The sequence below is a fragment of the Octopus sinensis genome, linkage group LG23 (assembly GCF_006345805.1).
Source record: "Octopus sinensis linkage group LG23, ASM634580v1, whole genome shotgun sequence".
In the NCBI taxonomy this organism is placed as follows: Eukaryota; Metazoa; Mollusca; class Cephalopoda; order Octopoda; family Octopodidae; genus Octopus; species Octopus sinensis.
The window spans coordinates 20,596,945-20,611,392 of NC_043019.1; the positions used below are offsets into that span (position 1 = coordinate 20,596,945).

The 14,448-nt window shown below is 37.6% G+C and overlaps 1 protein-coding gene across 3 annotated transcripts in view; it reads right to left on the bottom strand.

Moving 5' to 3' along the window:
• Window positions 1-14,448, bottom strand: part of LOC115223471 (glycerol-3-phosphate dehydrogenase, mitochondrial) — a 69,843-nt gene that overhangs the window by 43,432 nt on the left and 11,963 nt on the right. For 2 of the 3 annotated variants that reach the window (XM_029794064.2, XM_029794063.2), the window contains exon 2: window positions 2,063-2,197. In XM_029794064.2, coding sequence (XP_029649924.1) covers window positions 2,063-2,170 — 108 coding nt within the window. In that variant the 5' untranslated portion in view covers window positions 2,171-2,197. Of the gene's footprint in view, window positions 1-2,062; window positions 2,198-10,674; window positions 10,806-14,448 lie in introns of those variants that run through there. The other variant, XM_036512403.1, reaches the window with a different exon arrangement.

Sequence of the window (14,448 nt, forward strand, 5' to 3'; positions counted from 1 at the left end):
AAAGACATGATGAATGTGTGTGTGTGTGTGTGTGTGCAGTTTCCAGTAAGGGTAGGTGGGGCACAATGAGTAATATTTACTTTGAAGAAAATATCTTTTTTTATAAGTATCCACTACCTTGCCAAAACTATATCAGCGAAGTAAAGACCTTTCCTAAATGCAGTTAAACCAATAACATATTCAGAACACTATTTCAGAAAATTATCACTGTACTCTTCGAGCATGTAAAAGACAAATAATTGAGGCGGGGCAAAATGGGTAAAACAAGATAAAATAAATGTCTTTTCATTTCTTTGGGATTCAATTTGTAAAAAGAGTCATATACATAAACATCCATCCTTAGACATCAGAAAGATCAGAAATGTAGTTAAATTTTAAATATCTTGGTCAAATGAAAGAGGATTATGGAAAAATAGCACATGATATGAAATTAATCAAACTCTATAAATCCGGCCCTGTATTTAGGACTTCTCAATCTCCCTACTGTTGGTGCCATGAGATAATGCACCCACCCGTTCCCTCTATAAAGTGGTTGGCAATATGAAGTTCATTCAGCAGTAGAAACCAAAGCTAAATGACACACACAAGCACTGTCAATGGGTGCAGTTGTTTCCCGTGAGAAATAACTCGTACCATGATCACCCACTCTGTGTCAGCATAGAAAGTGGAAGTGATGATGATGATCATGATGATTTTTTTTTTTTGACAGATTCAATCTGAATGAAGAATCTATGTACATGGCCTTCACAAAACCTCTAAAACTGGAAATATTGATAGGGTTACTTCCTTTTTATTACGTTTTTATTAACATTCTACATTATTATTAACATATCTACAAAGTAAGAAAACAGCACAGCTCCCATGACTTCAGGAAACATTTTTTCACGCTGAGAGTTGCTGAAGCATGGAACAAACTGCCGGCATCAGTTGTTAAGTTGTCGGAGCACTGCATCCTTCAAAACTTCCATGCTTCCTGAGATTCGCCAACACTACACTTGATTTTCTCCCCTCCATGCACACACGGGCATGTATCTGACTCATACATTGTTCGCTTTCCAGACATTTCTACATTACTGCATGTACTTTATACGCACTTTCTGACAAGTTGTGGTGCACCTGAGCACTGTATACAATAATTTCATTGTTATGTAAATTAATAATTACCTGGACGAAAAGAAAAAAGAAAGACAACCAAAAAGGACTGCTTTTGACAGCAGCCTTTACCAATCCTAATTTAACAAGCTTTTAATTAAAAGCATCACATCACAACTGTGGCTATCCCATGTTTTTTCCAGACATAATGTATCTTGGACTACAAGATCCAATGTAACATTCCATTCTTTTTTAAAATTAAGTTAGGGTGTCGTTTGCTCTAAATTAACACCGAAGTCCCTTTTATGTTAGTCCTCACAACCTTACATTCTCTTTTCAAATACATATAAGCTTAGGTAGACAGTGTACTCAGATAGGCACTATACTTGGATAGATAGTATACTCTTTACTCTTTACTCTTTTACTTGTTTCAGTCATTTGACTGCGGCCATGCTGGAGCACCACCTTTTAGTACTTATTCTATCGGTCTCTTTTTGCCGAACCGCTAAGTGACGGGGACATAAACACACCAGCATCGGTTGTCAAGCAATGCTAGGGGAACAAACACAGACGCGCAAACACACACACACATATATATATACGACAGGCTTCTTTCAGTTTCCGTCTACCAAATCCACTCACAAGGCATTGGTCGGCCCGGGGCTATAGCAGAAGACACTTGCCCAAGATGCCACGCAGTGGGACTGAACCCGCAACCATGTGGTTGGTTAGCAAGCTACTTGCCACACAGCCACTCCTGCGCCTATGCTCAGGTATATGGTATACTTGGATAGATGGTATGCTCTGGTAGATGGTACTCAGGTGGGTGATGCGCCCAGCTAAGGTGACATGTTAGGGCAGGTGAGATGTTTGTGTAAACTGGTATGATTCATTCATTCCAATTTATCTAAATGTGTTACCTGCCCAAACTATAGAAATACGAAAAGCTTAGCATGTAAATTATACTTACTGGTCTGGTGAAGTCCTTGTACTTGGGTATTAGGTAGGTACCCAACAGAGTGGCTCCTCCAACTGCCAGTCCAACCTTGACTGCCCTTTTTGACATCTGAAACCTCATGTTGGCAGTTGGTCAAGCACTAAATACCTTCAAAGACAAAACAGATAAAAATAACATAAAACAACTGAACAAACTCTGAAGAAATTTTTTAATATGGAACATTAAGTATTGGCCAAGCCAAACATGACACTTACATTGGGTTGGTGGGAGGGTCTACACATAAGGCACAGATAAAATCTAATGTAAATTTCAAAGGGAACTTTTGTTGCTATTTCTAATAGCTCAAACAACAACATAGGGAGACTCTTGTTGTTGATGATGATGAAGGTAATTATGACATGTGAAAATATGTCACAAGATTAACAAGATCAGCAAACATAAAAAATATGCACTAAACGGCTATAAAATAAAACAAAAAAATTATGAAACGACGTGACAAATGTGTGAAGGAATGGAATCAAGAGAGTTTTTTGGGGGGGAATAAAGAGGATATTTATGGCACAGTAAATGTTCTGTAAGGTACTCATATAAGTGTGTCGGTATTTCTCTGTGACACACACACATATAAATTACTCTGCTGTGTGTGTGCATGTATGTACACTCACACACACATACACATTGAGCAGGACTTGGTACTTGAGAAAAGTTGAATGTCAAGTATGCATGTGTACACATGTGCTCACACACCCACACTCTACTTAATCAAGTGTGATTTCAACAAGATATAAGCTTATCTGAAGCTACTGTAAATTAGAATTCTTATATGGTCCAATCCATGCCTAAACAGAACACATATATTAAATGATAATGATGATGATGATGATGTCAGTTAGCCCAGTGTTTCCCATAAGGACATAAGTGGGGAAAACCTTGTCACTCTTCACCAGGAGTTTAAAATTTTTTTGTGAATCAAGGAGGAAAGCAGTGCTCCTTGTGATCAGACAAGTTTGCTATTGTTTCTAGCATACCAAAAGCTCCCCCATTCTGTCATAGCACTTAATTCACTAACAGCTTGGCTGTATCCATTCAAGTCTACTGCTGTCATTTAGCTCAAGGTCAAAGCTACATTATCAAAGATATTCCAGACATGACCATCCTATCTTTTGTGAATAGTATCTTCTGAACAATATTATCCGATTTGATGCTTTCATCAAATTGGATAATATAGTTTAGAAGTTACTAGTGTGTGATCTGAGGGAGATTTGGATGTTATTTCTAGCAGGTTCTGCAAACACATTGATTCAATATAGGTTAATGTAGTAACAGCTGATCGTATTCGGAGATGAACCACAAAAACATCCCCAAAACATCCAATGTATTGAGAGAGAACTGAAATAAAGTTTACTCACTGTTTGGTTGTGAGGTGTGTGGAGGATATAGATGTGGAAGCACTCCGTCGGTTACGACGACGAGGGTTCCGGTTGATCCGAATCAACGGAACAGCCTGCTCGTGAAATTAACGTGTTAGTGGCTGAGCACTCCACAGACACGTGTACCCTTAACGTAGTTCTCAGGGATATTCAGCGTGACACAGAGAGTGACAAGGCCGGCCCTTTGAAATACAGGTACAACAGAAACAGGAAGAAAGAGTGAGAGAAAGTTGTGGTGAAAGAGTACAGTAGGGATCACCACCATCCCCTGCCGGAGCGTCGTGGAGCTTTTTAGGTGTTTTCGCTCAATAAACACTCACAACGCCTGGTCTGGGAATCGAAACCGCGATCCTATGACCGCGAGTCCGCTGCCCTAACCACTTGAACAATCACACATACATTCATTAAGTTCAATCTTCCATGCAAGGTTGGATTTGATAAACAAACACATGTATGTATATATATCATCATCATCATTTAATGTCTGGTGTCCATGCTGGCATGGGTTGGATGGTTTGACCAGGAATAGCAAGCTGAGGGACTGCACCAGACTCTAGTCTAATTTGGCATGATTTCTATGGCTGGATACCCTTCCTAATGCCAACCACTCCAAAAGTGTAATGGGTACTTTTACCAAACACATGACACACAAAAAGCAATGCTCCCTCACTCTCCACAGGTTCCCTTCTTCTAAGACCCCTCCTAATTTTCTCATACTTTACTCTTTCCCTCTCAAATCTCAAACAACCACTATATACCGTCATTCTCCATCCATCCCAATCTTGTACCTCCGTCGCCCAGTCACCAGCTGCAATTCTTGTCTGTATTAGAGATTTTTTAAAGCAATCCTTAAACCTTGGAATGTGCCAACAGGTCACAGTCATCTGCATACAGGAACTAAATGAGGTGAAAATGCAGAACTTTCGTTTTGGCATAGTCTTTTGAAACTGAACAGTTTTTCCGTTGTCCTATATCTATATAAAAGTAAGGTTGTGTGTCTGTCTCCTACGATTTAGATTCCCAACTACTCCCACATTTTGCGGTGCAGTGAAACCAAAAGTGGGTATCTTATAGTCGTGATTCATATCGAGCCCTTCTGGGTATTAGCGCGTGTCTGCGATGAGTCTACGATAAAAAAAAAAAATTACCATCATTTTTTCCCATTTTTAATGTATTATTAAATCTCAGAACGTAAAAAGCTACAGTAACACTCCCCTTTTTGGTTAGCCATATTGAGATGGCTATTATACTTTACATCTCTAAAAATGCTTATATAGTTATTTCCCTTACAAACCCGAGCAACGCTGGGCAATACTGCTAGTTTTATATAGACCCTTTCAGTGCATCTTCAAAAGGTATTTGAAAGACTATTGTAAAATACATAGCATGTCGAGTAGAGAGTGGTAGTTGATAGCATCAGCCCAAGTACTTCACTGGTTCTTTTACTTTATTTACCCCAAGGGGATGAAAAGTGAAGTTGACCTCAGCAGGATTTGAACTTAGAATGAAAAGAGCCAGACCAAATACTATAAGGCATATTGTCCAATTTTCAAACAATCAACTAATTGTTCAGTCTGTTAATAACAGTAATCCATTTTAGTATAGGCATCACCATCATTTAGCACTGGTTTTCGATGTTTTTTCTATGCTTGTATGGGCTGAACATTTTGGTTGGAGCTGGTAAGGCCAGGGGCCACACCAGGCTCCATTGTCTGTTCTAATGCCAACCACTCCACAGAGTGTACTGGGTGCTTTTCATGTGGTACCAACACTGATATAAATTCTACTGTGGTGGACAGGTTTTCTTAAGTACAGCAATGCACCAAATATCTCAGTCCTTTGTCATCTCCTTCATGAAGCTCAGTGTCTTGAGATTGGCCTTTGATACTTCATCCCATATCTTCCTGGGTTTCCCTCTTCTACAAGTTCCATCCACTTTAAGTGATCAGCACTTCTGTATGTAACTGTCAACATCCATACCCATCTCATGACCAAACTAGTAAGTCTCTTGCACACTGCATCTAATTCCTCTTACGCCCAACTTTACTCTCAAAAGGCAAAGCCAACTTCGGCAGCATTTGAACTCAGAACAAATCCAAAAATGCTGCTAAGCATATTACTCTGTGTGCTAACAATTCTGCCAGCTCACTGCCTTAAAAAACAATGGCTTCAAATTTTGGCACAAGGCCAGCAATTTCAGGAAAGGGGATAAGCTGATTACATCAACCCCATTGATCAACGGGTACTTAATTTTATCTACGATGAAGAGAGGAAAGGCAAAGTCAACCTTGGCAGAATTGAACTCAAAATGTTAAGATGGACAAAATGCTACTAATCATTTTGACCAGTGTGTAAATGGTTCAATGGTTTCAAATTTTGGCACAAGGCCAGCAATTTTAGGAAAGGGGATCAGTTGATTACATCAACCCCATTGCTTAACTGGTACTTAATTTTATCTACGATGAAGGGAGGAAAGGCAAAGTCAACCGTGGCAGAATTTGAACTCAAAATGTTAAGATGGACAAAATGCTACTAATCATTTTGACCAGTGTGTAAATGGTTCTTCCACCTTAAAAATAATAATGATAATAATAACTAGTTTCAATTGTTACATATTCTCTCCTCCCACTATAAACCATGTGAACAGCTGCCTCGACCCCAATTTTTCTCTATTCTCTTAACAGCAAATGTAATTACAAAAGAGGTTTGTCTAATGCATTCTTTGTTACTATAAGAACTGCTAACTAATTTGTAGCTAATTACTAACAGCCAGACAATTAATCTTTTGGAAAGATTTTTGCAAATCCTATTTATATTCTAACCTTCAAAGCAATGTGACATTGACGAGCTATCAGAGACAGTTGTAAAGTGATACAGCTGACCAATACTAACAGGAAGAGTTAATATTAATAATAAAGCCAATGATTCACATCTCACCGCTATCGCCACTCCCAACACTATAACACCGCTTCCTTTAATAACAACACTTGACTTTCCTCAATGACTTAGTGAGGAAAAATTGTGTGTGTGTGTGTGTGTGTGTGTGTGTGTGTGTGTGTGTGTGTACACAGGCACAGGAGTGTGTAGTTAAGTTTGCTTTACAACTAAATCCTTTCAGGTAGGTGTGGCACCTTGAGCAAGTGCCTTCTACTATAACTTCAGGTTGACCAATATCTTGTAACTAAAAACTAGGCAAAAGCACTTCTAAGTGTATGTGTGTGTGTGTGTGTATATATATATTCTTTTATTTGTTTCAGTCATTTAGTCGAACAAATTGACCCCAGGACTTATTCTTTGTAAGCGTAGTACTTATTCTATCGGCCTCTTTTGCCAAACTGCTAAGTTATAGGGACGTAAACACACCAGCATCGGCACACACACTCACACACACATATATATATATATATATAAATATGGTAAAGAAAATAAGTTGGCTAGCAGCAAGCTGTTTCGCCTCATACCGAAGGAATTAGAAATGGCAGTCAAAGACCGTTTTTTCCATTTCTATAAGTGGAGATTCCAAAAACGAAGGCCCTTGCGGCTCACATACACAAAATCGGAGTGGCAAATACACGAAGGCAGTCACTTACCGTTAATAGCGAACACCGTGTTTCTGGATCACAAACATATAAAAAAAAGGGGAGTTTGAATTCCGTCATCAGCACTATATTCGATAGCTTTATCAAATGCCACCAGCCCTCACTTCTGACCCAGCGACATCAGATAGTGGGGGGAAGTGCGCAGATGTTAAAACCAAGTAACGACTGGGAACGTAAATTTTCCCTCCAAAATTCTATACTATACATATAAATATGTATAGTATAAGTAAAAAAATGGAGTTGAATGCAAATGTTATTCAAATTCTTTTAGTTTCGACATATGTTTCGAAAACAACATCGATTTTATTCCAATGGAATAAATGGTGTAAAATAATGTAATCTTCTCATCAGGAAAGAAAGAGAACCCATCTCAACAACAAGAAATTATAACAATTTTGATGACTGCATAAATGATAAACAGAATGCTATTAGGTATTTTTAAAATAACCATTAGTAGATCTGACGTCAAAGGCAGACCATAGGAAGAGAAAGGGTAAAGAAATAATAAGTAGAAAACAAATAAAGGAGAAATATAGAGGGATATGTTGGTTGAAAAAATGTTCAAAGGCTTGGAAGTAGATTTCTCTATTGAAGTAAAGTGCAAGGTGAACTAAATTGGTTTGGTATCTGAAAAGACAACAATAAGGATTTTAATTTAGATTGGTTCTTCCTGTCCATCTCTTTCCCTTATGACAAGAGCAAAGGATTTTGTAATATTTGCAACTTTGAACTCTTCCATATTCTCTTCTCTAAGAATCACCTTGTTAACAAACTTATAGAACGATCTTACAAATGTAAGTACTGGTAGAAACATACCTTTAGCTCATATAAGTGATTTATACCAATCTGCACGGTTTGAACATTTAGTTCACCTTGCACTTTACCTTGATTTCAATGCGTACACATTCATTGAAAGCATGCGAAATAACCTGGAAAAGAAAAGAACCCACGAAACAAAATTCCATTGCTGGGAAACAGGTCACAGGTAGTCTAGTATATATTATACTAAAACTCAAAGTTTGTCTGTTTTCCTGCCCTTGGATTAACCCTCTGGTTCCTGTATTTCTATTGAGATGCTCTGTGTTTCTTTCAATTATTTTAAATATAACAAAGAATTTAGTAAAATAACATCATTATCATTGAGCTAGTGTTAGGAACATAAATTGTGACTAAGGTTTGGTGGAAGATTTGAATTCAAAACTTATGAAAACAAGACATTTATACTAAAGAGCCAGAGCTGGTTTCAGCCAGGTTGATAACGAAAGGGTAAAGATGATAAAGATTACAAATAAAATAGTGATTTCCTCCTTTAAGAAAAAAAAAATCAGTTGAAAATGTTGACACTGCTGAGTTGTTGCAACTATCACTGTCCATCCTTCTTCACTTACTTCCTTTTTTTCTTCCCTTAACCATTTATACAACTTTTGGAGTGCCGTGAACTGAAAGATAGAAATTCTCCCTATATTTTTATGTGATATTTTTTGAATCACAGGTACTTGACATTTTTTTCTTCTTAACCCTTTCATTACCAACTCGGCTGAAACCGGCTCTGGCTCTGAGAACAAATGTCTAATTTTCATAAGTTTTGAATTAAAATCTTCCACCAAACCTTAGTCACAATTTATGTTCCTAACACTAACTGAATGGTAACTAAGTTACCAAATTCTTTGTTAGATTTTAAATTAATTGAAAGAAACACGAAGCATCTCAAAATAAATACAGTAACGAAAGGGTTAAAGGGGAAAATTACTATTTCATTTAAAATAAATTAATCGTTATCATTTTGATAAAAAGGCAGAAAAACAGATGGGCTATCTTTTTATGTTGCAATGGGAGGAGTTGAATCTCATAAGAATGGAAAAACAATCAACAACAAATGGATTGCACCTTATAATGACACTCCGTTAACCCTTTCGTTACCAACCCGGCTGAAACCGGCTCTGGCTCTGTAGTACAAATGTCTTGTTTTCTTAAGTTCTGAATTAAAATCTTCCACCAAACCTTAGTCACAATTTCTGTTCCTAACACTAGCTTAATGATAACTAAGATATTTTACTTAAATTCTTTGTTATATTTAAAGTAATTGAAAGAAATACAGAGCATCTCAAAATAAATACAGTAAGGAAAGGGTTAAGAACATTTCAACATAATGACACTCTTTTTTGCAATATTTGTATAAGTGATTTACTATTAAAAGTCAACCTCTTTCATCAGTAGCTGACTATGAGCTCTGTTCTTGTTGCCTTCCTATTTGACAGCTTCACTACAGCATTGGTGAAAGTATCAACATTGATCGACATACAAGTTTTACTGCTTTGTTGGTGCAGTAACCTTAAGCTACTGCATCTCGCGATGTTGCATTTGGAATAAAATCTTGACCTTTCTTCCAGTTCTTCAGCCAGAACGATTTTTAGATCTTCCTGGTGAAGGGTTCCTTTTTGCAACAATATTTTCTTCGTTATTCCCTGTCTACAGCTTGAAGACTAAAAGCAAAATTGTGGTTTATACTTGTTTGTTGTCATAATTTTTTAGCAGTACCAGAGTTTTCCACACTGATTATTGAATTCAGATTCCAAGATCATTAACCCTTTAGTGTTTAAACCGGCCCTATCTGGCCAAAATATTCTACCTATTTTATGTTCAAACTGGCCAGATATGGTCATTCATAGCTATCTTATTGTGTCTTTTTAAAAATAAACAATCACATCATTGAAATCTCAAAGCCATGAAATGATGCAAGATTAATTTTACATGGTGTGAATACATAAGCTTTACATTTTACAGAATAATTTGAATGCTAAAGGGTTAATGTGTGTATATATGTGTGTGCATATGTATGTATATATATCCGATTTTTATTTTCTGTAAATTACTTTTGAATGCACATTCTGATGAAATTTTAACCTGTACTCATGCGAGTTAACTTCTCGCATGGAGAAGAAATGACAGAAATCGTTAAGGTGGAGTACTTGAGCAGACTGAGACTGATCCTAAAGTCGAAATTAATCGGACAGAATAAGATCAAAGCTATCAACACCTGGGTGGCTCCACTCCTTAGATACGGAGCAGGGGAACTCGCATGGACAGTAGACAAACTAAACAGCTTAGACAGAAAGACTATCATCATCATCATCATCGTTTAACGTCCGTTCTCCATGCTAGCATGGGTTGGACGGTTTGACTGGGTATCTGGGAAGCCAGAAGGCTGCACCAGGCTAGAATAGAATCTGTCCATTTCCATTAGTTTCCTCTAGAAGTGTTGTTGGTGTTACGAACTTAATGGCTATCTTTACACCTTATAATCCCATTTAACTACCCTATTCTACTGCGTAAATTTGTCATTTTCTTCCAGATTCTGTATCCACCTGGGATGCTTGCGATGGGTTATTTCTGTACCACGTGCTTAGTAAATATCTCCCAGGTGTTTCTTCAGGGTAAAAGCAGCAGTATACAGGTAGACATCGATATTCCAATATCAGTTTTCACATTTTTTTAACACAATCTCTAGCAATAGCTTCAATAAGTTTTACCATGAATAGGGTTCGTCTTCTTCCCATTCTCATAAAAAAATGTCAGGTACTTAAAGATAACTTACAGAAGCGGGTGAAATTGTTTTAAAACTGTGGTTGTAAAATGTTTTTCCAGGTGTGTATTGTCCACAGTTGCATAAATACGTGTGTGTTTGTGTGTAAATAAAATAGGCTTTGTAGTTTCTGTCTACCAAATCTACAAAGCATAAATCTGTATGTTCTTTTGCTGTCTTTATTGTGCTGTGAATGTTACAGGGGTGTTGTTGTAACTCCTAGTTTTTCATCCTCATATATACCTCTGTACCTCTGTGTATGAGTGATGTGCAAGTATGAGCATGTGAGTGGGATGAGAAAAAGAAAGAGAGAGAGGGAGACTGTGTGTGTGTGTGTGTGTGATGTTTACACTGTTGAAATGTTCATGGTATTTCATGTTCTCCAGTGTTGCTAGGGAGAAGGAAGATTCGGTAAAGGTGCTACTTCAGAAGTTGTTTGTTTTTGGAATCAGGTTTCTAGGTGTTTGGTGTGTCGCAGTTAGAGTAGTTGTACTTTTGTATCTAGGGAACGGTGGGAAGGCTGCAAGGATGATGTCATCTGTACATGAGACTGTTTATATATCTCTCTCTATATAAACGGCAGTTTGTCTGTGCGTGTTTCTGTGTGTCTGTTTGCTTGTACCCTCACCCTGACCACGGCTTTTAACCGATTCTGATGAAACTTGACACACACATAGCCCAATGTCATAATTCAAAACTAACGCAGCGAAAATTTTGAAAAGTTCCCCCAGTTCTGAAAAAAATCGATAAATTCGACATGGGGTCGAGAATCAGAAACACGAACCACAAACTGTCTAGGGGACGCAACTCCACCTTTTTTAAATCTCAAAAAAAATTTACCATAATTTTTTTCCATTTTTTTGCTATTTTTTGGCTATAACTCTCTAAAAATGCTTTACAAACCTGAGCAACGCCGGGCGATACTGCTAGTACTGTTATATTTTGCGGAAGCATGGGCTGGCTGTACAGTTATAGTTTTTAAATAGTGCTTGAGGGGACAGATGCTACAATATCTCGTTTGCTTCACTGAAAGTGCTTGGAAACCCGAGAAAAAAAAAACTTGCAAAGCCAGTAGTTTAGCATTATTTCTTTAGAATAAGACAGTGAACTGATAGAATTGTTAGAACGCAGGGCTTAACAGCTTTTCATCTGTCTTTATGTTCTGAGTTCAAATTCCATCAAGGATGACTTTGCTTTTCATCTTTACAGGGTCAATAAAATATGTACCAGTTGAATACTGGGGGGTCAATGTAATCAATTTACCACTTTCCCCTGAAACTGCTGGCCTTATGCCAAAATTTGAAACCAATATTTCTGTAGAGGATCTCAAATATTTTGTGTATAACAAGATAGCAAGGAATGGAATTACTAACTCTGTTTGAGAGTTACAAAACTAAAGGTACATATAGCTGTGGAATACTCAGCTATAAATAGATAAATGGGTAATTCAAATGACTGAACAAGTGGAACACATGATTATTGTGGAAGTATCCTGACCACCCCCACATGACTGAAAGTGGACTCACACATTTCAATAAAGTGAAGAAACTGTGTGAACTGTCGGTAGTTGATAAGTCGTTGACAGTATTGATTGTTGCTATTGGTTACTGTTTTAGTTTAATATTGTAACTATGTTTGGAGTAGTACAGAGTGCTTCTGTACAAACATGTTAATTCTGTGAAAGCTTATTCTAGATAACCATATTCAAATGTTTATTTGGGTAATACTATTCTTACCCACTTCTGCACAACTCCCAACATAATTATTTCAAGCAACAGAAGAGGGATTCATTCATGTGAAGCTTGAAAAGAATGTATGTGTTTGCTCCATTTCCTTAAACTCAGTGTTGTTACCATGGTAACTTCATTACCACTCCTTCACAGGATATTTACTCCATACATACACACACACACACACACACATATCAGGTCATCAAGAATGAAATGTCCGATTTGGAAATGAAAGTTTATTTTACTTCATCTCAACAAAAAAGCAACACTGTTAATCAAAGTATGCACCTAAATTATCAACACAGTTTTGCCATTTTATCAGTAGCTTATTGATGCTGGCAGCAAAGAATTCTGGAGAGCAAGAGGTGGTGAAATCATGAAAGGCTGCTTTTGCATCTTCTTCAGATTTGAAGTTTTTTCCTTGCAAAAAGTTGTCTAATGCATGAAAAACATGATAGTCAGTTGGTCCAAGGTCTGGTGAATATGGTGGATGACAGAGTACTTCCAAGTTCAATTCCTGTAACTTGAGCAGTGTTCTTTGTGCAACATGTGGTTGAGCATTGTCTTGCAAGAGAATTGGCCTGTCTCTATTGACCAATCACGGTTGTTTAATTGCAAGTTCCACTCATCATTTCATCCAATTCATTCACTACCAGCATAAATAAGCTACCGATAAAATGGCAAAATTGGGATGCAAACATCTTAACACACAGCCATGCCTGGTGAATGTATGTGTGTGTGTGTGTGTGTGTGCATGTGTGCATGCGTGTGTGTGTGCATGCGTGTGTGTGCATGTGTGTGTGTGCATGTGTGTGTGTATGTGTGTGTGTGTGTGTGCATGTGTGTGTGCGCGCGTGCGTGTGTGCGTGCGCATGTGTGTGTGTGCATGCGTGTGTGTGTGCGTGTGAGTGCGTGTATGTATACACCACTCTCTCTCAACTATAACTCTGTATCTCTCATCATAATTTAACCTCTTTTGTCTCATCACCAAGAATCATCCCATTCTGTCTATTGTTGTCAGTCATATGAGCTCTTCAGCTCTTTAGTCCCACAAGATGCAAGACCATCTCACTAGTGTTTGTACCATGAAAAAAAGCAGCCAGTCCACTCAACAAAGTGGCTGGCACAGGAAGGGCATCCAGCCATGGAAACCATTGCAAAATAGAGTGGAGCACCTACTCATCAGACCCTTGCCAAGCCATCTAACCCATACTAGCCTAGAAAGCAGATGTAAAACACTGATGATGATGGTATACATACATACATACATACATATATATATATATATATATATATATAGTCGCCATGATAGATCATTAGCCACTACACACATTTTTTTCTCTCCTTGCTTTTTCTGTGTCCCTTTCTGTAGAAGAGCATAGGCTCAAAACGTAAAAGACTTTTTCTATTCCTGAGCGTTATACTAATACATCTGTTTGTTTTGTACACCACCAGTCTTCGTCTTTTGTTTTTTTTCGTAAACTTTCCCTATATATATATGTGTGTGTGTGTGTGTATGTGTGTGTGTGTGTGTGTGTGTGTGTGTGTGTATATATATATATATATATGCTAAAGGGGCTTTTGAATCACCCAATGTATATGTTTGTATATCCTTTGAACTGCAGCCATGTTGGGGCACTACATTGAAGTGTTTAGTCACACAAATCAACCCCAGGACTTAATTTTCTTCAAATCTGGTACTTATTCTATTGTTCCTTTTTGCTAAATTACCAAGTTACAAGGACTTAAACAAACTCAAATGGTGGGACAAATACAAAGACACACACACACACACAAATGACAGGCCTTCACATAGTTTCACTTGCCTAAGGTACTGCACAATGGCACAAAACCCAAAACGCATGTGGTTCAAAATAAAATGCCAGCAATGAATTTGAACTAGTAACTCTTGACCTTACAATCCTATCCATTCAGGCAACTTCCTACTGTAACACAATATATACTGTAAGGCGTCTATCTATATCTACCTACCTACCTATCTGGCAAATTAAATAGGTATCTACCTACATACCTGCCTGTCTATCTGTCTGTCTGT